The sequence below is a fragment of the Acipenser ruthenus genome, unplaced genomic scaffold (assembly GCF_902713425.1).
Source record: "Acipenser ruthenus unplaced genomic scaffold, fAciRut3.2 maternal haplotype, whole genome shotgun sequence".
NCBI classification, from domain to species: Eukaryota; Metazoa; Chordata; class Actinopteri; order Acipenseriformes; family Acipenseridae; genus Acipenser; species Acipenser ruthenus.
Genome location: NW_026708151.1, coordinates 82501 through 109454, shown reverse-complemented (window position 1 = coordinate 109454; position 26954 = coordinate 82501). Strand labels below are relative to the sequence as shown.

Below are 26954 nucleotides of genomic sequence, written 5' to 3'. Positions count from 1 at the left end.
CGGTCATGTGATCAAGCTGGGGACCAATGCCAAGAAATCACCTAGACGTTCTTTAAGAGGCTTAGGATTCGGAATTGGAAAAATCCACACAGGTCTGTATTTCCCCACTCTGCCGTTTAACCTATGCTGTTGCATTGAAAAATAAAAAAGGCTTGTGTGTTTAGGTTATACAGCAGTGTGCAGATGGTAAAGGCACGGCCGCGTGGTGCGCAGGCCGGAGTCAGACAGCGCAGGTTCGAGTCCTGGCTGTGTGAAGTCGCCGGATTTGGCTGGGGACTCTGAAGGGGGGTCGCGTTGGCTCTGGCGCTCCCGTGGGGTCAAGGAGGCAAAACTGGCAGGGACTGTCTCGCCTCATCGCGCTGCAGCGGACCCTACCGGCCAGACGCCCAGCCTGGGGGGGGAATAATTCTAAATTAGGGAGAAAAATAAGGTGTAAAATAATTGGGTGCATTAAATAAAAAAATAATAAGCAGCTCTTTGACAGATCATTGGGGGGGGGGAAAGGGCAGTTTTTTAGTAGTAGTCTAGATTTGTTTTGTGACGTAGGAGGGATATATCACTAAATGTTTTGCATGGCCCTGCCTGGGGAGGAATCGGATCAACGCCCATGAAGAGGGCAGGTCAGGACAGGGCAGGGCAGGATCGGATCACTCCTGCTGGGGCAGGGTAGCACCTTGGCAGGGCAGACTCCCATTGGCACCGCTTGCTGCCCTGCCCTAAGGTGGTAATAGGTGCCAGCGTTGTCAAGTAACCTGGGCAATCCTTCAGTTACGGAAAAAACAGACAGGTGAGAATTATACAAGTTTGCAAAGGATTTGCAAAAACTGCAGACCATTGAGAAAACAGCCAACAGCCAGTACTAGAAAAAAGTTTATTTCTTTAAAACATTATTATTTTTCCAACACCAACAAACATATATATATATATATATATATTTTAATGTACAAAAGTTGTGATCTTAAACAGCAATGCGCTACCTTGATTTTTGCCACAGGTCTGTGTTATTTTTCTTTAGGGTACGATTCTGCGAGAGAGTAGGCTCTCAGCAGTGGCCCCCCCTCTCTCCCCTCTCTCCCTCTCTCCCCACGTTCTGTTCAAAGCCACGGGTTCTAGTGCAGCGCTCCCACAGTGCAGTACAGCTGGCAGACTGTCTTACTGAGAGCCGGCCCAATATTCCTGAAAGACACACAGAACAGATCGATATTATCCAGACAAACCTTCTGTTCACCTCAGCAGCCTTTGTAGATTAAAAACAGGACCGATGAATCTAATGTGCGAGGTGGATTTTTTTTGGTTGTCGTAGATTAAAAATATCTTCAAAACGACAAGAGACACCAGCTGCATCAAAGATCGAAAATATATTTTCTGCTCAAGATCGCTCTGCCCAGCACAGGAAGGGGATATTTCACGTGTCTGTTGCGTGTCTATCTATGAGCAGCTCCATGTGAGTGATACCTCTGCAGTTTCCCGTATTTGATTCCAGACAGCAGTTTCTCTCTGGCTTCTACTGTGGGGCACTCTTCATAAGCTTGCAGAAGGCTGGGGAGAGAAATAGAGACAGGGAAAAAATGAAAAAAAAAGACCGAGGCATTATCGCTATTACTATTAAAACCAGTCATTTTGCAGACGCTTTTATCCAAAGCGACTAGGGGGGGTGAACTATGCATCATCAACAACTGCTGCTGCTGCTGCTGCTCCAGAGTTGCTTCCAATAGGAGCTCGTTTGTTTTACGTCTCATCCGAAGGACGGAGCACAAGGAGGTGAAGTGACTCGCTCAGGGTCTCAGACAGGGAGTGGCTGAGCCAGGATTTGAACCTCCTGGTATTGAGACCCCCTTTCTTTAACCGCTGGTTAAAGCCTGGATCTTAGTTTAGAGTTTTAAACATGCCATCGCAGCCAGGTTAAACTGTCCATTACGCAGCAGCTCAGAATCAGCTGGAAGTACACAGTCTCGCCCCAGAAGGGGGCAGAGGCAAGACATTTATCGCGGTGGTTTGAGCTAGTGACAGCCCCAAAGATTGGGATTAGTTATGAGGAGTTATTTCACTATAGAAGGAAACGGCTTTTCACAAAAACAGTTATACAGTTAAAAACACTTCAAAAGTCAAGAGGCGAGAGAAATGCTTCTCAGCGTGGCCAGGAGTTTTGAGTGAGCTGGCAAGGTGTTTAACAGAGACGTGAAAACAGCGCCATCTACTGGTACACAGACGTATTGCGTGAATTGTAAAATGTTACAATGCAGTTGCTCTCAGTTCTCCACCGTTTCTCTTGTAACTACTAGTAAATGAGCGTGTGTGAGAGTGAGAGCGTTAGTGTGTGTGTGTGAGAGTGAGAATGAGTGTGCGTGTGATTGCGTGCGTGTGTGCGAGTGTGTGTTAGTGAGTGTGTGAGAGAGTTATTTTGTGTGCTACTGTGAGTATTTATGTGTGAGTGAGTTATTGTGTGTGTGTGTTTTAGTGTGAGTGTGTGTGTGTTTGTTTGTGAGAGTGTTTGCTAGTGTGTTTGTGAGTGTGAGTGTTTGTATGTGTGAGTGAGTGGGTGTGTGAGTGAGTGGGTGTGTGAGTGGGAGTGGCAGTGCCTACCTGGTCAGGGTGCTGTATTTGGGGACCTGGTCAGGGTGCTGTATTTGGGGACCTGGTCAGGGTGCTGTATTTGGGGACCTGGTCAGGGTGCTGTATTTGGGGACCTGGTCCGGGTGCTGTATTTGGGGACCTGGTCAGGGTGCTGTATTTGGGGACCTGGTCAGGGTGCTGTATTTGGGGACCTGGTCAGGGTGCTGTATTTGGGGACCTGGTCAGGGTGCTGTATTTGGGTACCTGGTCCGGGTGCTGTATTTGGGGACCTGGTCCGGGTGCTGTATTTGGGGACCTGGTCCGGGTGCTGTATTTGGGGACCTGGTCAGGGTGCTGTATTTGGGGACCTGGTCAGGGTGCTGTATTTGGGGACCTGGTCAGAGTGCTGTATTTGGGGACCTGGTCAGGGTGCTGTATTTGGGGACCTGGTCAGGGTGCTGTATTTGGGGACCTGGTCAGGGTGCTGTATTTGGGGACCTGGTCCGGGTGCTGTATTTGGGTACCTGGTCCGGGTGCTGTATTTGGGTACCTGGTCAGGGTGCTGTATTTGGGTACCTGGTCCGGGTGCTGTATTTGGGTACCTGGTCCGGGTGCTGTATTTGGGGACCTGGTCCGGGTTCTGTATTTGGGGACCTGGTCAGGGTGCTGTATTTGGGTACCTGGTCAGGGTGCTGTATTTGGGTACCTGGTCAGGGTGCTGTATTTGGGTACCTGGTCAGGGTGCTGTATTTGGGTACCTGGTCAGGGTGCTGTATTTGGGGACCTGGTCAGGGTGCTGTATTTGGGGACCTGGTCAGGGTGCTGTATTTGGGGACCTGGTCAGGGTGCTGTATTTGGGGACCTGGTCAGGGTGCTGTATTTGGGGACCTGGTCCGGGTGCTGTATTTGGGGACCTGGTCAGGGTGCTGTATTTGGGGACCTGGTCAGGGTGCTGTATTTGGGGACCTGGTCAGGGTGCTGTATTTGGGTACCTGGTCAGGGTGCTGTATTTGGGTACCTGGTCAGGGTGCTGTATTTGGGGACCTGGTCAGGGTGCTGTATTTGGGGACCTGGTCAGGGTGCTGTATTTGGGGACCTGGTCAGGGTGCTGTATTTGGGGACCTGGTCAGGGTGCTGTATTTGGGGACCTGGTCAGGGTGCTGTATTTGGGGACCTGGTCAGGGTGCTGTATTTGGGGACCTGGTCAGGGTGCTGTATTTGGGGACCTGGTCAGGGTGCTGTATTTGGGGACCTGGTCAGGGTGCTGTATTTGGGGACCTGGTCAGGGTGCTGTATTTGGGGACCTGGTCCGGGTGCTGTATTTGGGGACCTGGTCCGGGTGCTGTATTTGGGGACCTGGTCCGGGTGCTGTATTTGGGGACCTGGTCAGGGTGCTGTATTTGGGGACCTGGTCAGGGTGCTGTATTTGGGGACCTGGTCAGGGTGCTGTATTTGGGGACCTGGTCAGGGTGCTGTATTTGGGGACCTGGTCAGGGTGCTGTATTTGGGGACCTGGTCAGGGTGCTGTATTTGGGGACCTGGTCAGGGTGCTGTATTTGGGTACCTGGTCAGGGTGCTGTATTTGGGTACCTGGTCAGGGTGCTGTATTTGGGGACCTGGTCAGGGTGCTGTATTTGGGGACCTGGTCAGGGTGCTGTATTTGGGGACCTGGTCAGGGTGCTGTATTTGGGGACCTGGTCAGGGTGCTGTATTTGGGGACCTGGTCAGGGTGCTGTATTTGGGTACCTGGTCAGGGTGCTGTATTTGGGTACCTGGTCAGGGTGCTGTATTTGGGTACCTGGTCAGGGTGCTGTATTTGCCCAGGATGGCGGCTGCTTTGTCTCCCGAGATCCCGCTGATCTGCATGAGCTGGCGAGCGAGGAGCTCCCTGACCGTCTGAGCCTGCAGGACAAACACAGCAGAGGGTCAGGGTCGGGGTCCGGGATGGGGTCGGGGTTGGTGTTGGGGTCAGTGTTAGGGTCAGGGTTGGTGTTGGGGTCAGTGTTAGGGTCCGGGTTGGTGTTGGGGTCAGTGTTAGGGTCCGGGTTGGTGTTGGGGTCAGTGTTAGGGTCCGGGTTGGTGTTGGGGTCAGTGTTAGGGTCCGGGTTGGTGTTGGGGCCAGTGTTAGGGTCAGGGTTGGTGTTGGGGTCAGTGTTAGGGTCAGGGTTGGTGTTGGGGTCAGTGTTAGGGTCCGGGTTGGTGTTGGGGTTAGTGTTAGTTTTGGGGTCAGTGTTAGGGTCCGGGTTGGTGTTGGGGTCAGTGTTAGGGTCCGGGTTGGTGTTGGGGTTAGTGTTAGTTTTGGGGTCAGTGTTAGGGTCCGGGTTGGTGTTGGGGTCAGTGTTAGGGTCCGGGTTGGTGTTGGGGTCAGTGTTAGGGTCCGGGTTGGTGTTGGGGTCAGTGTTAGGGTTGGTGTTGGGGTCAGTGTTAGGGTTGGTGTTGGGGTCAGTGTTAGGGTCCGGGTTGGTGTTGGGGTCAGTGTTAGGGTCAGGGTTGGTGTTGGGGTCAGTGTTAGGGTCCGGGTTGGTGTTGGGGTTAGTGTTAGTTTTGGGGTCAGTGTTAGGGTCCGGGTTGGTGTTGGGGTCAGTGTTAGGGTCCGGGTTGGTGTTGGGGTCAGTGTTAGGGTCCGGGTTGGTGTTGGGGTCCGTGTTAGGGTTGGTGTTGGGGTCAGTGTTAGGGTCAGGGTTGGTGTTGGGGTCAGTGTTAGGGTCCGGGTTGGTGTTGGGGTCAGTGTTAGTGTTGGGGTCAGTGTTAGGGTCCGGGTTGGGGTCAGTGTTAGGGTCGGGGTTGGTGTTGGGGTCAGTGTTAGGGTCCGGGTTGGTGTTGGTGTCGCCTCTCTGTCACCTTGTTCTTCACAGCTCCCTCGTTGAACTCCCCGAAGCTCATGAGGATGCAGGAGCTGGAGGCGGGGCTGGAGGCGCGGTCACACAGAGGCTCCTCCTCCTTGGTGCAGCTCAGCAGGGTCTTGTTCTGGGGGGTGCAGAGAGAGAGGGGTGCAGGGCGTGAACCACACAGGGCTTTCACACTGGCCAGTGACTAATGTGCAATAAAAAAACATAACAAGAAAAGAAACACAAAGCCACAAAACCCACAAGACTTTTCAGAAGTTGTTTAAGATGCCTAATTTAAAAGCACAAAGCGGTCCGACATTTTCACACAGGAGTCCCTATTGTTTCTATAGCACTGATTACTGAGCGGAAATTGAGATTCTCAGTTTCTAGTTCCTAGTTCATGTTGGATTCTAGTAGTGTTATTATTATACAGAGCATCCTAGTTCATATTGGATTCTAGTAGTGTTATTATTATACATAGCATCCTAGTTCATATTGGATTCTAGTAGTGTTATTATTATACATAGCATCCTAGTTCATATTGGATTCTAGTAGTGTTATTATTATACATAGCATCCTAGTTCATATTGGATTCTAGTAGTGTTATTATTATACAGAGCATCCTAGTTCATATTGGATTCTAGTAGTGTTATTATTATACATAGCATCCTAGTTCATATTGGATTCTAGTAGTGTTATTATTATACAGAGCATCCTAGTTCATATTGGATTCTAGTAGTGTTATTATTATACACAGCATCCTAGTTCATATTGGATTCTAGTAGTGTTATTATTATACATAGCATCCTAGTTCATATTGGATTCTAGTAGTGTTATTATTATACACAGCATCCTAGTTCATATTGGATTCTAGTAGTGTTATTATTATACAGAGCATCCTAGTTCATATTGGATTCTAGTAGTGTTATTATTATACACAGCATCCTAGTTCATATTGGATTCTAGTAGTGTTATTATTATACATAGCATCCTAGTTCATATTGGATTCTAGTAGTGTTATTATTATACATAGCATCCTAGTTCATATTGGATTCTAGTAGTGTTATTATTATACAGAGCATCCTAGTTCATATTGGATTCTAGTGGTGTTATTATTATACAGAGCATCCTAGTTCATATTGGATTCTAGTAGTGTTATTATTATACACAGCATCCTAGTTCATATTGGATTCTAGTAGTGTTATTATTTGCACTTGCTGTAAACTACACTGTGTTTAAATATGAAGCTTGCATTGTAACCCTGCGCTGCCCCTTAACATCTGTGTGAGTCGCCTGGGATAAAGCAGGAGTCTGCCAAATACATAAATAATAATAATAATAATAATAATAATAATAATAATAATTAGGGGCTCTTCCATACCATGAACATGCTCTGCAGGTATCTGGTCATGACAGTCAGGTAGGCAGCTGACTCTCTCACATCTCTGGTGCGTTTGATGAAGAAGCCGTCAACGACCTTCACAAGAAACAAGACAGAGAGACCCTGAAACACACAGCGTCCCGTCACAGCGCCTCCCTAACAGCTTGCAGCAGGGTGCTCTCTGCGTGCACGGCGTCTCTCGTACCTGTGTGTTCACCACAGCCTGCAGCAGGGCGCTCTCTGCGTGCACGGTGTCTCTCGTACCTGTGTGTTCACCACAGCCTGCAGCAGGGTGCTCTCTGCGTGCACAGTGTCTCTCGTACCTGTGTGTTCACCACAGCCTGCAGCAGGGTGCTCTCTGCGTGCACGGCGTCTCTCGTACCTGTGTGTTCACCACAGCCTGCAGCAGGGTGCTCTCTGCGTGCACAGCGTCTCTCGTACCTGTGTGTTCACCACAGCCTGCAGCAGGGTGCTCTCTGCGTGCACAGCGTCTCTCGTACCTGTGTGTTCACCACAGCCTGCAGCAGGGTGCTCTCTGCGTGCACGGCGTCTCTCGTACCTGTGTGTTCACCACAGCCTGCAGCAGGGTGCTCTCTGCGTGCACGGCGTCTCTCGTACCTGTGTGTTCACCACAGCCTGCAGCAGGGCGCTCTCTGCGTCTCTCGTACCTGTGTGTTCACCACAGCCTGCAGCAGGGTGCTCTCTGGGATACTGAGGTGCTGTGCGGATCCGTAATCCTCCACCAGGTAGATCGGCTTCTTCAGACCACAGCGCTTCAGACGGAACTGGGAACGAAAGAGCGAGAGAAAGACAGAAAAGAAAAGAGAGAAATAGGAAAGAGGAAAGAGAGGAGAGAAAAAGAAAGAGGAAAGAGAAAGAAAGAAAGAAAGAAAGAAAGAAAGAAAGAAAGAAAGAACGTACGTTTAAACTTGTAGATTATTAACTTTAAAAATGCCAACTGCACCCAGGGCTGATAATCAGACTCCTGCTGCACAGCAGTGTGATCCAGTCCTGGTTTCACTGGGAGTTTAATAATCAGACACACCCTGAGCTTGTTAGCTAGACACACTGGGGTCTGATCAAGCTGGTAGCAGTAAAACCTGGACTGGATCACACTGCTGTGCGATAGGAGTCTGATTCCCAGCCCTGACTACAATGCCAGCGAGCAGGCGGTCACGTGATCTCCCAGAAGCCCACCTTCTGCTCACGGAAGCGCCCGTCGATGATGCTGCCGCAGAGGTCGTCCATCCTCTTGCGTTCCACGATGTAATCCAGCACCAGCTCTCTGGCCTGGGGGGCACGAAGCTGACCTGGGGGGGGGCACAAAAAAAAAAGTGGTGCTGTAACCAACATTCGAAAACTCGAAATGTATGCAAGGCCAAAACGACCTGGTATACATAAAAGAGAGGATGGGAATGAGACTCCTGTCGCACAGCAGTGTGGTCCAGTCCAGGTTTTACTGCTACCAGCTTGATCAGCCCCCAGTGTGTCTAGCTAACAAGCTCAGGTGTGTCTGATTATTAAACTCCCAGTGAAACCAGGACTGGATCACACTGCTGTGCAACGGGAGTCTGATTCCCAATCCCTGTGCTGTAATATGAACTCAGCAGCCACCCTCATTGAGAAAGACTTTTTTCACCGGAAAATAGCCGAGTGAGACTGACAGGAACACACAGCCTCTGCCCCACAGAGACAACACAGCCATATACAAACACGATAGCTGCTTCTGCATCCAGCGCTCAAAGAACACCACAGACATCTGCAGAGCTTTTTAAGCAGTTCCAGTCATAAAATAATGACTCGGATCGCATTGTCGAGGAGTTTGGTGATAAAATGAGTGATCAGGAGATGATTTATCAGACTGTGAAGAGGTGTGTGATAAATAAAGTGAACAAGGGGTGGTGCTGGTACTGAGATGCAGTACTGAGTGTCCTGTTGATATGCAGAGACTTCTAAACCTGTTTTACTGTGAATAAAAATACTTTTAAAACAGTGCGTGTGTGAAATAAATTGGACCGGACGCGCCTGACAGCCTCTGAATAAATGGACCGCTAAAGGGTTAAACTGGTAGCAAAACCAGGGATGGATCACACAGCTGTGGACAGGAGCCTTCCCTGCATTCGAACTGCAATTGAAGACCACGAGATTAGACTGGACTGGAGTTCCATTGCTCGGGCTGGGAATAAGACGGTCCCGGTCTCACCTGGGATATAGCGGACCCGCTCTCGCGCGGTCCACAGGAAGTCTCCCACGTTGAGTTTCCTGACGTCGAAGTCCACTCCGTTCTTCCTCAGCTCCGTCACCAGCTCTTGCTTCCTGCCGCTGGAGCCCCTGAGTAGAAAAAAAAATAATTAAAACACACACACACACGACAAACAGCGAGCCGTGTCAGACAGACAGACAGACAGACAGACAGACAGACAGACAGAGACAGCCATGTCTTGATCGGAGGGTCGTGGGTTCAATCCCAGGTGGGGGACACTGCTGCTGTACCCTTGAGTAAGGTACTTTACCTAGATTGCTCTAGTAAAAACCTAACTGTATAAATGGGTAATTGTATGTGAAAATAATGTGATATCTTGTAACAATTGTAAGTCGCCCTGGATAAGGGCGTCTGCTAAGAAATAAATAATAATAATAAAAATAATAATAATAATAATAATAATAATAATAATAATAATAATAATAATAGTCACTACCAGCTTGATCAGCCCCCAGTGTGTCTAGCTAACAAGCTCAGGTGTGTCTGATTATTAAACTCCCAGTGAAACCAGGACTGGATCACACTGCTGTGCAGCGGGAGTCTGATTCCCATCCCTGTGATGACAACCAGCATTATTAATACACGGTTGGCATTGACTCCTGTTGCACAGCAGTGTGATCCAGTCCAGGTTTCACTGCTCCCAGCTTGATCAGCCCCCAGTGTGTCTAGCTAACAAGCTCAGGTGTGTCTGATTATTAAACTCCCAGTGAAACCAGGACTGGATCACACTGCTGTGCAGCGGGAGTCTTACTTCCACTAGAACGGGTGGGACGTTACCCTGTGGTTTCGATGAAATCCACACACAGCACGATGTCGAACGTGCCGGGGCTCAGAACGAAACCGGGGACGTGTCGGTAGGCAGGAGGCGGTCTCTCGCTCGAGGCCTTCGAACCGGCTGCATCCGGGCCGTTCCCCGAACCAGAGCCCCAGCCGCCCTCACCCCTCCTCCAGTCTCCTCTGGCTTCGTCCACCGGGACGGGCCCGCCTTTGCCCCTGTTTCCAAACAGATAAAAACAGCCTTGATCCGACTCCCGAAGGATTTTCTGCAGGCGCGTTTCCTAGCAGCCGTCAGATCGCTAAACTCGGGTCAAGTTGGTTGTTAAAGGCTCCCAGTGATTCAGCGCTAAAACGACTCGACTAGGGCGACTCAGATTAACCCCTTCAGCACAGCGGCTACACCGAATCCAGTGTGAACATCCGCCTTTGAGGCGATTGGTACTGTAGTTCTGAAAGCAGGGACGCATTCAGAGACCCTACGGGGAACGCTGTCCCAACGGAGCGTGGGGTATGGAGCGCGTGGGGGGTTTCATTTTTTTTGACCTGGCTCTTATTTGAAATCGTTCTCATCCATTCATCGTACTCGCTGCGCTGCTATTACTGGACTTGATTCGTATAGCAAATATTTTTACTGTCAGTTTAACTGCTCTCTGTCGAACTCGCTTTTAAATGTAATTAGTTACTGCGTTCTTTATTGTGTTCTTGGTTTGATCTTATTTGATCTGACTTTATGACTGCTCTTCTCTGTAACGTGATATTTCATAACGTGATATTTTGTAACGACTGTAAGTCGCCCTGGATAAAGGCGTCTGCTAATAAATAATAATAATAATAATAATAATAATAATAATAATAATATCACTAATTCTAATGTCTACAAAGGGGTGAGGGGGCTCCAAGGAAGTGCAGTGCTATCCGAAAGCACGACTCGCAAACAGAGATTTCCTTAGCTCCGTTTAAAAAAATAAAAAATAAACACAAGAAATCTCTCTCTATTTAAAACAAAAACACATGCGTGCTGACGTTCAAATCTGTCCACTTCAGACCTGTGTAGTCAATGTCAAAGCACTGCAGGTATTTACTGTGATTGTTCTGTCCTGGTTATATATTTACTTGTCTTCTGGTGGCTCCTCCTCCTCCCCCTCTGTGAGGTCCAGTATCTCTCCCCCCTTGTTCTCCGGGACCCCAGGGAGTGAGGCTGGAGCCCCCCCCGGCTGTCCCTGCTCAGCCCCTCTCTCCTCCAGCTTCTCCGCCAGCTCCAGTCCCTTCTCAGTCAGGGAGTACCTGCCGATGGACATCACAATGGGGGGCAGTCAGCCTGATGACATCTCAACGGGGGGGGGGCAGTCAGCCTGCTGACATCACAACGGGGGACAGTCAGCCGGCTGCTTCCCTCAAACACAGGCTTTTTCAAAATCCCCCCAAATCTTATTGCAACATCTTTTTTGTATTTATTTTTAGTGCTCAAATATTTAACAGGGGATATTCCCCTCCCCTCTCCTCCCTCAACTCAGCAATTCACCGCCCAGCTGCTCAGGAGAGCTGACCGCTCAGGGGGCGTCCTCCGACCCCACGACCGAGCCAGCTTCCTCTTCTACACCCAGCAACTCCAGAGCAGAGGCCAGCGAGCTCCCGGCCTCTGGGTGCCCGCTCTGAGCTCGCTGGGCGCCTGGTGTAGAGATAGAGAAAGAAGGAGAGCCAGAGAAAGAGAACGAGGGAGGGGAATGGAGCAAACTGCTGTGCAATGGGAGTCCCTGGAGTTTGTTGAATATGCAAGCTGTGGTTTCCTACCTTGCAGGGCTGTTGGTTTTGAGGAGCAGGTCCTTCTGAATGAGAGTGCTGACAGACGACCAGGCCGTGTACTTACTGCCAGGATCTGACTGGAGAGAGGAGAGAGGAGAGAGGGGGGAGAGGAGAGTGGAGAGGAGAGGGGGAGAGAGGAGAGAAAAGAGGAGAGAGAGAAGGGGGAGATGAGAGAGATATGAGGAGAGAGAGGAGAGAGGCACAGAGAGAGGAGAGAGGAGAGAGAGAAAGAGGGGGAGAGAGAGGCGAGATGAGAGAGAGGAGAGAGATAGAGAAGAGAGGAGAGAGGCACAGAGAGAGAGAGGGAGAGGAGAGGACAGGGAGAGAGGAGAGGGGGAGGAGAGGACAGAGAGGAGATATGAGAGAGGAGAGAGAGATGAGAGGATAGGGAGAGAGGAGAGAGGAGAGAGGGAGAGAGACAGACAAGAGAAAGACCAGAGAGAGAGATAGAGAAGAGAAAGCAGTGAGGAGAGAGGCAGAGAGAGAGAGAGAGAGGAGAAAGACACAGTTAAAATGTTATTTAAAAAAAACATCAATAAATTCAGATCGGCCGCCCAGCATTGCGGTTTCTTACCACGGTGAAGGACTTGTCACACAGCGGCTGGGCTTCACGCTGCAACTCTGCCTTGGTCATGAACCCGCGGCTGCCAGCTCTCTGCAACAAGGACACAGAGAGCAGTGAAACAGCAACGCAGAGAGCCTCTCAAACCACACCTACTCAACTGGGACGCACAGCTGCAAAGCTTAGCGCTGGCCGAGCCGACTAAACGGAGAGGCTCAGAGGGAGAATTTTTCACTGATGCAATCCGCTCCGCAGCTCCGAGCTGCTCAGGGGGGAGCGGAACTGAGCGTGCCGTGAAGCGGGGGTCTCGATGTACCCCTGTGTACCTCTGGGATGGGAATCAGACTCCCGTTGCACAGCAGTGTGATCCAGTCCTGGTTTTACTGGGAGTTTAATAATCAGACACACCTGAGCTTGTTAGCTAGACACACTGGGGGCTGATCAAGCTGGTAGCAGTAAAACCTGGAATGGGTGACACTGCTGTGCAATAGGAGTCTCATTCCCATCCCATGGTCTCTGTGTGTGTGTGGGGGGGCTGTCCGCTGCTCACCTGGTGGTCTCGGTACAGAGTCACCAGCACTGCGTAGCCCCCGGATCGCTTCTGAGGGACGTAGTCACGGGTCTTTTTAAAGCCAACCCTCTTCTGGAGAGAAAAAAAAAAAGAAAAAAAAAGAGAGTCAGCAAAATTATCTCACAAAAAAAAAAGAGTCTACCGGAAGCCATAATAGTAGTACACTAGATTTCAATGTGTCGGTTTGCCAGTTAAATTATGAGGGGAAAACTACAAAGCGCTGGGTGTGTAATTCAATATGTTAACAAGGGAACATTATTCAGCAGCTTTCATTGGACTCTATGAAGCTGAGGGAGTTCATTCTATATAGAGGGGGTGGAATTCAATATGTTAACAAGGGAACATTATTCAGCAGCTTTCATTGGACTCTATGAAGCTGAGGGAGTTCATTCTATATAGAGGGGGTGCAATTCAATATGTTAACAAGGGAACATTATTCAGCAGCTTTCATTGGACTCTATGAAGCTGCGGGAGTTCATTCTATATAAAGGGGGTGGAATTCAATATGTTAACAAGGGAACATTATTCAGCAGCTTTCACTGGACTCTATGAAGCTGAGGGAGTTCATTCTATATAGAGGGGGTGGAATTCAATATGTTAACAAGGGAACATTATTCAGCAGCTTTCATTGGACTCTATGAAGCTGAGGGAGTTCATTCTATATAGAGGGGGTGGAATTCAATATGTTAACAAGGGAACATTATTCAGCAGCTTTCACTGGACTCTATGAAGCTGAGGGAGTTCATTCTATATAGAGGGGGTGGAATTCAATATGCTAACAAGGGAACATTATTCAGCAGCTTTCATTGGACTCTATGAAGCTGAGGGAGTTCATTCTATATAGAGGGGGTGGAATTCAATATGTTAACAAGGGAACATTATTCAGCAGCTTTCACTGGACTCTATGAAGCTGAGGGAGTTCATTCTATATAGAGGGGGTGGAATTCAATATGTTAACAAGGGAACATTATTCAGCAGCTTTCATTGGACTCTATGAAGCTGAGGGAGTTCATTCTATATAGAGGGGGTGGAATTCAATATGTTAACAAGGGAACATTATTCAGCAGCTTTCACTGGACTCTATGAAGCTGAGGGAGTTCATTCTATATAGAGGGGGTGGAATTCAATATGTTAACAAGGGAACATTAGGCAGCAGCTCTGGAGTAGGAGCAGATGGGCATGTAAACAAACTGGTCACCAACAAGAGAACAAGTGCCCCCCCCCATACTCACGCAGGGAGCCGGCTCTGGCTGGCCCTCGGGGGACAGGGGGCCCCTGGTGGCCCCCGGGGGGGTCTTGCTCCTCCTCAGCTTGGGGGGGTCCCCCTCGTTCATGGAATGAATCGGGGCGTCCGGACCTAGCAGAACAGCACAAAACACAAGCAGCGCTTCTTACAAAAACAACACAGCAAACGCCTGCCCGGCTGACGCGCCACCAGCGGTTACACCGCGCTCAGGAACCTGGCAGCCGGTTCGGTTTGCTTCCTGGTAAACGACTGCACAGAGCCGCTTAAAAAACTAAAGCAACCGAGGAGTTTACTAAGGTGACCTCCAGCTCAGTTGGCTTGAAAGCCAGCAGACCGGAGGAGGGTTCGAGGACCGCGTTTGGGAAGCCCTGTTATTATTTGTTTATTTATTATGTGTTTATTTAGCAGACGTCTTTATCCAAGGCGACTCACAGAGACTAGGGTGTGTGAACTATGCATCAGCTGCAGAGTCACTTACAACTACGTCTCACCCGAAAGACGGAGCACAAGGAGGTGAAGTGACTTGCTCAGGGTCACAGAGTGAGTCAGTGGCTGAGGTGGGATTCGAACCGGGGACCTCCTGGTTACAAGCCCTTTTCTTTAACCACTGGACCACACAGCCTCCTGTACTGGGCCAGGCGGCACACTCACCGTTCTCTGCGTAGTACTGGGCCAGCTTGTCATCCAGGATTTTGCAGATGCCGTCTCCAAAATTCTGCAGGATCTTTGCCTCCTTCCCGTTCTTCAGCGGAAGAGGGTACTTATTCAGGGAGCTGACCGCCTTTCCGAAAGGGAGACGAGGAAACAGCGCCGGGTCAGAGATCAACCTGTCCAGTCGGTTTTATTATTTATTTCTTAGCAGACGCCCTTATCCAGGGCGACTTACAATCGTAAACAAAAATACATTTCAAGAATCACAGTACAAGTATTAATACAATTAAGAGCAAGATAAATACAGTGACTTTGGTTCTAGCAAGTACAAGTGTGACAAAATACGATTCAATAACGGAGCAGATAACAGTGTCAGTGATAGTTACATCAGGATATAATTAAATACGGATTAAACAACCCCGATTACAAAATTTCACTTTTCCCTCACCAGCCCAGGGCTGGGAATCAGACTCCTATTGCACAGCAGTGTGATCCAGTCCAGGTTTCACTGCTACCAGCTTGATCAGACCCCAGTGTGTCTAGCTAACAAGCTCAGGTGTGTCTGATTATTAAACTCCCAGTGAAACCAGGACTGGATCACACTGCTGTGCAGCGGGAGTCTGATTCCCAGCCCTGTGCTCTAATATGACACGATGCTAAATAAAATATCTAAATTATGTTAATATAGTTGTTTTTTTTTTATGTCTCAATCCTAAAATTCCAGGTGATGCGAAACTTTTGACCACTTTTGGTTTGAATTATTGATAATGTATTTTTTTTTTTTTTTTTTAAATATCAGGACTTTTCAGAAGTCCTTCAGCTGGATGGGGGGGGAAGGGGGGGGGGGGGGGACCACAATGCTGTAATTATAAACAAGTCGCTGTTATTAAAAGCAATTAAAACTGACGTGTGGAAGCCGTTCTCACCTTTTGGTAGACAAACTGCATTTTGGTTCCCTTCTCCGCGGCCACGTCTCTCAGCTCGGTCAGCCACTTGAGGAAGAGCGGGTTTGGAGACTTCGGAACCGGTCGCTTGCGCCCGAACTTCACCGGCTCCACCGACATGGTACCAGCGAGCCGCCGCACTCACCCGCAAAACTCTGCGAAGTCAAAACATCGGAACATACTTAAGAAACAAGGAGACACTTTTTTTTTTTTTTAAGAACGGTACCGTAAAAACAAAACCGGTTCCAGGAGACCGAATTTGAAGCAGCTTTGCTGTATCAAATCCTGTGGCTTGGTGGGACTGGGTTTTCAAGAGACTGGGTTTCATGCCAGTGCGTGGCACACCAGGGTGGGACTTGGGGGTTTGATAGAGCGACCGCAAACCAGGTCTCCCAGTGGTCTCCGGGAAACCAGTTTCTAGCCACACTGGTCCTGATCCATTCAATGATTTTAATGGTTTTTCATAAGCCTGCAAAACGCACCGTCCTTGAAAACACAGCAAACACGCCTGTCACATTTATTTAAACAAAAAAAATCTATATTTGTATTATTCTGAATGCATAATACATGTTTTATTTTTTAAAACAATTTTCTTATTGGTTAATGTTTTAGGTCTGCATACTTGCGTGCTCAACACCGCCCAGTGCTTTGAATTTCAGCGGGACCACCGAGTTCGCTTAACTACGCGTGTGTGGAAAACGCGTGGCTCAAAAGAGGACATCGCCACCTGCTGGTAGGATGAGCGCCAGGGCTAATTAAAAACAGTTAAAAATAAAATCTAGTGTTTATGACCAGTGGAGATTTAGTGTAGATCCATGGTATATTTGTAACATTATAGTATATATATATATATATATATATATATATATATATATATATATATACAGTACTGTGCAAAAGTTTTAGGCAGGTGTGAAAAAATGCTGTAAAGTAAGAATGCTTTCAAAAATAGACATGTTAGTAGTTTATGTTTATCAATTAACAAAATGCAAAGTGAGTGAACAGAAGAAAAATCTACATCAAATCCATATTTGGTGTGACCACCCTTTGCCTTCAAAACAGCATCAATTCTTCTAGGTACACTTGCACACAGTTTTTGAAGGAACTCGGCAGGTAGGTTGGCCCAAACATCTTGGAGAACTGAACCACAGTTCTTCTGTGGATTTAGGCAGCCTCAGTTGCTTCTCTCTCTTCATGTAATCCCAGACAGACTCGATGATGTTGAGATCAGGGTTCTGTGGGGGCCATACCATCACTTCCAGGACTCCTTGTTCTTCTTTACGCTGAAGATAGTTCTTAATGACTTTCGCTGTATGTTTGGGGTCGTTGTCATGCTGCAGAATAAATTTGGGGCCAATCAGATGCCTCCCTGATGGTATTGCATGATGGATAAGTATCTGCCTGTACTTCTCAGCATTGAGGAGACCAATAATTCTGACCAAATCCCCAACTCCAGCCCCAAACTTGCAAGGAAAGCATTCTTACTTTACAGCATTTTTTCACACCTGCCTAAAACTTTTGCACAGTACTGTATATATATATATATATATATATATATATATATATATATATATATATATATATATATATATATATATATAATGTATAGACTGAACACGATTATGCCAGCGGGACTCAACAGAAAAGAATGAACTAATTAACTTCAATAAATATATAACATTTAAATAAATAAACAAAATTCATTCAAAAGCTGTGCATGCTGATACGCTGGGGAGGCCAAATCTAGACTGATCCTCAGAGCCAGCATCGCACGATATAATAAAAATATAAGTTTATATAAATTAGTGTTAATTAGGATTAATACAGATTCAAAGATAGAAGTAAAAATGATGTCACAATATATAGAACACCATGACATCATGGAAGAATAAATCATGGATTTGAATTCAAATCCATGATTTATTCTTCCATGATGTCATGGTGTTCTATATATTGTGACATCATTTTTACTTCTATCTATGCTGTCAAAAACCTATAAATACCTCCAATGTTTTGATTCAAACACAGGCTCCCTTGAGAAAGATATGTACAACATATCGAAACGTTGGGCAGCTGGCTCTTTGAGCTAACATATATATATATATATATATATATATATATATATATATATATATATATATATTGAGAAGTTTGAGAAAAAGTAAAACTGCTGTTTTGTGGGATGGTTCAATGCTATGGAACTAATGCTATCAGGAAACAAAAGGAATGTGAACTTATTTTCAAACTCGGCACTTTGGAGCCATATGGAATGAACATTCTATTCTGAGGTCATCATCATCATCATCATCATCGTCATCATCATCGTCATCATCATCATCATCACCAACATTCTGGAATTTTGTTCAAAAGACTGCTTGTTTGTTTTTTATCAACTCCTTAAAGCACTGTTTTTTTTTTTGTATTCAGCCGATGAAGTCTGAAACGTCCTGATAATTGATTTGTAATCAATTATTTTACCTTTTTAAGTACCTGAAATATCCTTACAGGATAACAATTCCATCTAGGGTTTCTGTGACGTCATAAACTACGAGAGCGAAGGCGGAGTTTCTAAACTGTCACAGAACCCCGAGATGGAATTGTTTTCCTGCGACTCTCTGAAGAGGCCCGTCTCTTATTTTTTATAATCCACGGATACCCCTGTGATGCTGATATTCAAGAAGACGAGGTTCAGCAGGACAGTTGGGTTTATTTTTTTTAAAAAACGTCGTGTTTCAGCGCTGTACAGACGTTCAGCGTCGTTATCCGTTACAGCTTCAGCTTGATTTGGATGATCGCCTTTACCTCGTTTTAATTTCCCGTTCCTCTCCGGTTTCTCTGAGATACGAATGTTCCAGCTTGACATCGTTTTTAACGTATTCTCATTTTGTTGCTCATTAATGAACATTTCTGCGCTGTGGGCGTTTGTTGAGTGATTGAAAACGAGACATTTTGTGTTTTGAATTGAAACGGTCCAGAGGAGTCAAAGGGGTCAAAGTGCAAGTATATTTTTCTCTAGAGGAATTATCACTTTTTGACGTCACTGCAAGGTGAATACGTTATGTGAGACAACTCGTCTGTATCAGTTCACGAAATGTGATTCAAACAATGCAGTGAACGTACTGAGTCACCCGGCCGCTGCCTCTCTGTACCTGAGAAAGGTTCAGCTGAACGCTACAGGTGCCTCGGGCGATGATTACAAAAAAAACACACACACACACAGATAACCATCCCACGGATGATTGCGGTCTATTCCAACCCATAGCCCACAAGCTGAGGCGGTGACTGGCTGTCTTGCTCAGACGTGTCTAGCGCTACAGCGTTGCATGTTGCTCGGGTATACGCCATTGCTGTTGCGCCATCGGGAGCTGCCTGCACGCTCTTCGCACGCCTTCAGGGTTTAATTCAAGGGTGTTGACGCGTTTTCCAAGGATTTAAACTCACCCACGTTGGATGATGCATTTCGATAAGAAGGTACAGGACAACATGCACCTAAACTCCATCCGCAATATATAATTGGAACTTTTCAATAAATGACCACTAGGGGTCTCCCGCTGAATTTTCTGCCCCGTTCTCCTACTGTTGCAACACAAAACGACCCGCTGCAGGTGTGTGTCACCCTAAAACCAGGATTTGGATCAAACTGCTGTGCAACGGGGAGTCTTATTTCCATCCCTGCTATCAAACGTGTTTATTAAATTAATGTTTCTTTCTTTAAGCAATGAGAAGGAGATGTGATCGTTTTTATTGGACTAACTAATCAATAAGCAATCACTAGATTTCAACACCTAAATCGGCAAGGATAAAGACCAGCGCGTAACGTCTTATTAAACATGCCGAGAAATTAAACGATCAGGAAACTGACTGACTCGAAGTGGCTCGTTTGACTTGTGGCTATTCCCCTTTCACGGGAATCAACCGGAGAAGCGATGAACCCGGCAGCTTATACCAAAACCACGTGGAACATCTCACCCCCGTCATCAGCGCGGTTTCGCGTGATCCACAGCACACCTCCGCCCCTCCCCTCCCCTCCTCTCCCCTCCCCTCCTCTCCTCTCCTATCCTCTTCCCCTCCTCTCCTCTCCTCTTCCCCTCCCCTCCTCTCCTCTCCTCCGCCCCTCCCCTCCCCTCCCCTCCCCTCCTCTCCTCTCCCCTCCCCTCCCCTCCTCTCCTCCTCCTCTCCTCTCCCCTCCTCTCCTCTTCCCCTCCCCTCCCCTCCCCTCCCCTCCCCTCCTCTCCTCTCCTCTCCTCTTCCCCTCCTCTCCTCTCCTCTTCCCCTCCCCTCCTCTCCTCTCCCCTCCCCTCCCCTCCCCTCCTCTCCTCTCCTCTCCCCTCCTCTCCTCTCCTCTCCTCTTCCCCTCCTCTCCTCTCCTCTCCTCCCCTCCTCTCCTCTCCTCTCCTCTCCTCTTCCCCTCCCCTCCTCTCCTCTCCCCTCCCCTCCCCTCCCCTCCTCTCCTCTCCCCTCCTCTCCTCTCCTCTCCTCTTCCCCTCCCCTCCTCTCCTCTCCTCCGCCCCTCCTCTCCTCTCCTCTCCTCTCCTCTCCTCTTCCCCTCCCCTCCTCTCCCCTCCCCTCCCCTCCTCTCCCCTCCCCTCCTCTCCTCTCCTCTCCCCTCCCCTCCTCTCCTCTCCTCTCCTCTCCTCTTCCCCTCCTCTCCTCTCCTCTCCTCTCCTCCCCTCCTCTCCTCTCCCCCCTCTCCTCTCCCCGCATCCCTCCTCCTTCCTTGATTACCGGAGTCTGCACATCGCTTGCCGCCGGGGCTGCCCCTCTCTGCTCGGGAAAGCACGCCGCTTCACAGAGAGGAGAAGCCGGGGCAGGTGAGGGAGGACTCGCCGGAGACGCAGCGCTTCATCACCGAGAGAGAACTTCACACAGTCCATCAATAAATTCCACCAGCATCGCAGTGCTGTGAAGACACTAACAGAAGTAATACTTCATAGTATTTTATTTTATATTCAATTCTATTCTATCATATTATTATTATTATTATTATTATTATTATTATTATTATTATTATTATTGCAATAGCGCCAAATATATTTGAACTATGGCGAGACCTTTTTAATGTGCAATATCCTCGATATTATTTTTGAGATCCACAATTCTTGCTATCAAAAACAGTTTATCAATAGTCGTGGCACCGGGGATCAAAGTCTGCGTACCACCTGCAATGACGTCTCGTCTCTGTTGGAGATTTCCACGGGAACAGAGACAGCACCGGCCGGCAGCACCAAACCACCTTTGACCGCAGCTCGAATCATCGAATAACATTGCAGGCGACGGCTGAGTCCAGGGGGGGCAAAGTTTAGTGCTGTCCTGTCTGGCTGCAGAGTTGAGAAAGACACAGACACGCAGACACACACGCACACCCCCTCTCTGATCTCACTGTGAAATCTTCAACATCAAACTCAGAGCTTAGAGGAACCGCGCTCCGTGCCATTGCTGTATCCAGAGAGCTCTCCGCAGCTTCGGCTCTCTCCACACGATACAGAACTGAGATCAGGTAGGCTTGTGGGAATCAGGAATAATGGAGATCGATATATATAATAATAATAATAATAATAATAATACACGGTTTTGTATTCAGTTGTTTCGTTTTTATTTCATTTTCGTTGTATAGGTTTTATTTTATCGTTTTGTGTCGTTTTAAATTTCAGCGGGTGGCATCGGATTTTTTTTTTTGGTGTCTTTTAACGTCTAGTTGAATTTGTTGGTTTGTTTATGTTGTTTAAAACATTTAATGTTGCTAAGTTACAAAAGTACATTTGGAGAATTATCTATCTATCTATCTATCTATCTATCTATCTATCTATCTATCTATCTAATCTATCTATCTATCTATCTATCTATAAATGAAAAAAGAAAAGTCGCAGTGTGGAGTAGTGGTCAGGGCTCTGGACTCTTGACCGGAGGGTCGTGGGTTCAATCCCAGGTGGGGGGGACACTGCTGCTGTACCCTTGAGCAAGGTACTTTACCTAGATTGCTCCAGTAAAAACCCAACTGTATAAATGGGGAATTGTATGTAAAAATAATGTGATATCTTGTAACAATTGTAAGTCTCCCTAGATAAGGGCGTCTGCTAAGAAATAAATAAATAATAATAATAATGAGAAGTCCCCACAAATATAAGAATGAAAACATGCGTGTGTGCGTGCGTGTGTAAAATACAGACGTTACTTTTACACATTAAAATCCTTAATAAGCGCTGAAGTCCGTGTGTAAGCACACACATGCCTCTGTGTTTACGTTCGTGTCTCCGCTCCGCATTGCGTTGTACCTGGTAACGCAGCTTAAACCCACAAATAAACGCGTAGCTGTTTACACACGTAGATGCCCTTCGCAGTTTCACTGAAGCCAGACCTCGAGATCACAAGCAGGTGAAGCGGTAGCGCTGCTCCTGACTCAAACAGCGCCCCGCTGCCCTGTCGATACCTGCCTCTACAGGGGTGGGGTGAGGAGCAGGGTTCAACACTATATAAGGCTAGAGGGCATATATATATATATATTGTGTTTAGTTTGCATGCGCTTTATGCAAACTCTTTCTTTCTTTCTTTCTTTCTTTCTTTCTTTCTTTCTTTCTTTCTTTCTTTAGCTTGCCATGGCTTGTTTTTTAATATGGATTCCAAAGTCCAAAGTTCTGACAGCAAACAGACCACAGTTTCAGAGTGCAGCAAAACACTGCATTGTAATAACACCCCTATCCATACCTCTCTGTGCTTTACAATGCTTCCCTATGCTTTACCAGACCTCTCTGTGCTTTACAATGCTTCCCTATGCTTTACCAGACCTCTCTGTGCTTTACAATGCTTCCCTATGCTTTACCAGACCTCTCTGTGCTTTACAATGCTTCCCTATGCTTTACCAGACCTCTCTGTGCTTTACAATGCTTCTCTATGCTTTACCAGACCTCTCTGTGCTTTACAATGCTTCCCTATGCTTTACCAGACCTCTCTGTGCTTTACAATGCTTCCCTATGCTTTACCAGACCTCTCTGTGCTTAAACATAATTCCCTGTGTTTTATATTTTTTAAATCAGGGCACTCAGCGACTGAACCATGACTATCGGGAAGAACTCAAGGAAGTCCCCCCAAGCTCCCCAATATCTGGACAAGGCCAGCGGGTTCTACTGCCGGCTGGAGGAGGCAGAATTCCAGGACGACGTTCCCATGCATCCGGAGGGGCAGAAAAACAGGGAACGCACCAAGGAGCCAGGAATGTTCGACTTCAACCGCGGCATGATGGACGATGACGGGACCAAACCCCTGGTGAGGAGGAAATCCTCCCGGAGCAGCAAGAGAAAGAAGCAGAGGGAAGGATCCGCGCGTTCCCGGGAACGCCGGCCGGAAAACCCGGAGGAGGGGGACGGAATTCCGGAGCAGGGGGACGGAACGGCGGAGACGGCCACCGGAGTCCACTTCGCAGTCCTGGATGACCATCAGATCCTCCTGGATGAGAAGAAACCAGAGAAGAAGTCCGAGGAAAAGGCAATGAAGATGGAAAAGAGAAGCACGATGAAGCAGTACAGAAAGGTGAGGCTCCGGGTTCAAATCCCGGCTGAGCCACTGACTCACTGTGTGTGTGTGTGTGTGTGTGTGTGTGTGTGTGTGTGGGACCCTGAGCAAGTCGCTTCACCTCCTTGTGCTCCGTCCTTTGGATGAGATGGAAAACAAACAAGCTCCTATTGGAAGTGACTCTGCAGCAGCAGCAGCAGCAGCAGTTGTTGATGAAGCAGAGTTCACCCCCCTAGCCCTGGGCTGGAGGGAGCACCCTTTCTCTTCGGGGGGTGAGGGAGGGAGGGAGCAGTTCAGTCTGCTTCAAGCCTGCCCTGGGCTGGAGGGAGCCCCCTTTCTTTTAGGGGGGTGAGGGAGCAGTTCAGTCTCCATGCCTCAGGTCTGCCCTGGGCTGGAGGGAGCCCCCTTTCTCTTAGGGACTGAGGGACTTCAGTAGTTGCTGTACTATGGTGTTTGACTTGGTGTCTCTCTTTCTTCCCCAGGCAATCGACAGAGCTTTCAGGAGGGGCTGGGAGACCTTCATCACCAGCCTGTACAGCGTGACCCTCACCTCAATAACCTCCTCATCATCATCCTCATCGGCAGCTGAACACAGATCTGCAATAGCGGACTAGAGCCGTGTCTGCAGCGTGCGTGGTTAAATAAAGGGGTCTCGATACCAGGAGGTTCAAATCCCGGCTCAGCCACTGACTCCCTGTGTCTGTGTGTGTGTGTGTGTGTGTGTGTGCGTGACCCTGAGCGAGTCACTTCACCTCCTTGTGCTCCGTCCTTCAGATCAGACGGAAAACAAACGAGCTCCTATTGGAAGTGACTCAGCAGAAGCAGTTGTTGCTGAAGCAGAGTTCACCCCCCCTCAGCTTCCATTTCTTTCCCCTTTTAATTTTGCCAGAGGCCTTTGAGTTCTTTGCGAGCCTCAGCTGTAAAAGATGAACATTCTACTTCCTGGCACCTCGTCATCACTTCCTGTTCTGTAGGTCACAAGGCCAGTTTGCAGCACCCACGCACAGCCCCCTGCTCCAGTCTGCCAGTCAGTTCTGGCTCCAGTTAGTTTTTACTTTTAATGACCGTGTGAAGTCTGGTGTTTGCTAGACTGAAGGTTTCTGTAGCTTGGAAAATTTATCAGATTTATGAGAAATGATAGATTTGTAAACTGACTATATAGGGGCAGCAGTGTGGAGTAGCGGTCAGGGCTCTGGACTCTTGACCGGAGGGTCGTGGGTTCAATCCCAGGTGGGGGACACTGCTGCTGTACCCTTGAGCAAGGTACTTTACCTAGATTGCTCCAGTAAAAACCCAACTGTATAAATGGGGAATTGTATGTAAAAATAATGTGATGTTATCTTGTAACAATTGTAAGTCGCACTGGATAAGGGTGTCTGCTAAGAATTAAATTATATATATACACACATTATTTCAAGTACTTATTTTATCAATGGGGCGTATATTCTATAGAGATCCTGTTTAACTGTGAAATTTCTAGTTAGTGCCTAGAAGAGAAAAAAGCCAAACTTGTTTTTCTAATGCTTTACTTCTGTTATAAATGAATAGACTGTGTTTGCCTTGCACTGTTTAATATCAAATAATCATATTCTGTGTTTCTTGCATAAGTGGCTTATCGGAGAGAATATATAGAGAGATATAAATTATAAGTGTCTTATTAATATCATTTTTTTTTTCTCATTTGGCATACGTTATGTAAAGTTTTTGTTTTTTTTCAAATACTATTTTTAATATTGCGAATTTTAAAAAAAATAAAATGTTTTTTTTGGTTCGGAGATGTTTTTTTTTTTTTTCTTTCTTTTAAATTCAATACCTTTGCAGAAACGCTGGTCTGCTTGACTCGGTCTAATTATTACAGATCACTAAACCTCAGGTAATGACCTGCATTCCTGAGCTGGGTGGAGAATGGAATGTGATTGCGGAACCTGCCTGTCAAACAACTGATGTGTGGATTCCAAAGTCCAGAGTTCTGACAGCAAACAGACCACAGTTTCAGAGTGCAGCAAAACACTGCATTGTAATAACACCCCTATCCATACCTCTCTGTGCTTTACAATGCTTCCCTATGCTTTACCAGACCTCTCTGTGCTTTACAATGATTCCCTATGCTTTAGCACACCTCTCTGTGCTTTACAATGCTTCCCTATGCTTTACCAGACCTCTCTGTGCTTTACAATGCTTCCCTATGCTTTACCATACCTCTCTGTGCTTTACAATGCTTCCCTATGCTTTACCAGACCTCTCTGTGCTTTACAATGCTTCCCTATGCTTTACCATACCTCTCTGTGCTTTACAATGCTTCCCTATGCCTTACCAGACCTCTCTGTGCTTTACAATGCTTCCCTATGCTTTACCAGACCTCTCTGTGCTTTACAATGCTTCCCTATGCCTTACCAGACCTCTCTGTGCTTTGCAATGCTTCCCTATGCTTCCCTATGCTTTCACTGTGCTTTTACAATGGTAAGCATTTATAAAGGTCGTACCTGTTTTTAAAATACACAGTAAAACCGGGTTAGCTGCCAGTGAGGCTGGTGAATCATTAGCTGGCTGTGCTAACTTCTGCAATACAGCCCCCAGCTCGCTTCTTGTGGTTTAAATATAGAAAGGCAGGGCGCGGTTTGCTCGTGAATCCTTGCGTGAGTTACAGTCGCGGGTCTGATGTCCAGTACAAAGCTGTACGGCTTTCCATCGCGTAATCAGAAGGATTATTCCACACTGACACGCATCGCCTTCCAAGAGCAAGACCTTTTATAGACATGGTGATAGTCTAACTAGTCAGACACTGCTGCTGTTGAACCCTATGCTTTACCAGACCTCTTTGTGCTTTACAATGCTTCTCTATGCTTTACCAGACCTCTTTGTGCTTTACAATGCTTCCCTGTGCTTTACCAGACCTCTCTGTTCTTCACAATGCTTCCCTATGCTTTACCAGACCTCTCTGTGCTTTACAATGCTTCCCTATGCTTTACCAGACCTCTCTGTGCTTTACAATGCTTCCCTATGCTTTACCAGACCTCTCTGTGCTTTACAATGCTTCCCTATGCTTTACCAGACCTCTCTGTGCTTCACAATGCTTCTCTATGCTTTACCAGACCTCTTTGTGCTTTACAATGCTTCCCTGTTCTTTACCAGACCTCTCTGTTCTTCACAATGCTTCCCTATGCTTTACCAGACCTCTCTGTGCTTTACAATGCTTCCCTATGCTTTACCAGACCTCTCTGTGCTTTACAATGCTTCCCTATGCTTTACCAGACCTCTCTGTGCTTTACAATGCTTCCCTATGCTTTACCAGACCTCTCTGTGCTTCACAATGCTTCCCTATGCTTTACCACACTGTCACTGTGTTGAATCACACTTTGGAGTGTTTTGTTAAGATATTTTATATTAAAGTGTCTCTTCAATACAGTTTGTTTTTTATCCCAATTGCTTGAATGTTTTTTTTTAGTTTTTTTGTCTCCTGGGAAGTGCTGCTGTATTTTACTACAAACGCGTTGTTTATTAATGTTTCGTTTGTATTTGTCGCCATCTGCTGGTCAATCTGTGCGGTGCAAAAAAAAACAACATTGCAGATAAAAATCATTGTGGCCGCTTTGCACTGGTTGTGGTGTGGGGGTACAAAACAAAAAGCGTATTTGTTTCAATATAATGGGAGCAGACAGGTGGAAAAGGCACGAATTAAAAATAGACTGTATGACGTAGGGCTACAGCACAGAACGGAAGCCAAGCTTTATTATATACTGGACTCAGAAAGCTGCAGTCTACCTCAATAACGTAGGGAGAAATCTCCTATAGGAAATCCTGTAAATCACTGGTACAAGAACCCTTCAGAAATTGCAACGAGTCCTATAGGAAGTCTTATAGGACATTGC

The 26954-nt window shown here is 47.2% G+C and overlaps 2 protein-coding genes across 5 annotated transcripts; one reads left to right on the top strand and one right to left on the bottom strand.

The window, feature by feature from the left end:
- Positions 1-931: 931 nt before the first annotated feature.
- On the bottom strand, positions 932-16289 carry LOC131729839 (crossover junction endonuclease MUS81-like). 2 transcript variants are annotated; one of them, XM_059020063.1, is made up of 17 exons: positions 16202-16289; positions 15562-15734; positions 14636-14765; positions 13971-14095; positions 12718-12810; positions 12180-12260; positions 11594-11682; positions 10916-11086; positions 9803-10018; positions 8966-9093; positions 7960-8072; positions 7431-7547; positions 6763-6858; positions 5395-5520; positions 4352-4455; positions 1456-1539; positions 932-1176 (listed from the first exon to the last, which is right to left on the bottom strand). In XM_059020063.1, the coding sequence occupies exons 2-17, from the start codon at positions 15697-15699 to the stop codon at positions 1110-1112; spliced, it is 1878 nt and encodes a 625-aa protein (XP_058876046.1). In that variant the 5' UTR covers positions 15700-15734; positions 16202-16289; the 3' UTR covers positions 932-1109. The 2 variants fall into 2 exon arrangements, with proteins under 2 accessions (XP_058876046.1, XP_058876047.1); XM_059020064.1 differs by lacking the exon at positions 16202-16289 and adding an exon at positions 16062-16190.
- On the top strand, positions 16270-24860 carry LOC117398491 (uncharacterized). Of its 3 annotated transcripts, none has more exons than XM_059020065.1 (3): positions 16270-16312; positions 22611-23103; positions 23568-24860. In XM_059020065.1, exons 2-3 carry the CDS (start codon positions 22630-22632, stop codon positions 23697-23699), a joined length of 606 nt encoding a protein of 201 aa, XP_058876048.1. In that variant the 5' UTR covers positions 16270-16312; positions 22611-22629; the 3' UTR covers positions 23700-24860. The 3 variants fall into 3 exon arrangements, with proteins under 3 accessions (XP_058876048.1, XP_033853314.3, XP_033853313.3); XM_033997423.3 differs by lacking the exon at positions 16270-16312 and adding an exon at positions 20314-20499; XM_033997422.3 differs by lacking the exon at positions 16270-16312 and adding an exon at positions 20622-21076.
- The last annotated feature ends 2094 nt before the right edge of the window (positions 24861-26954 follow it).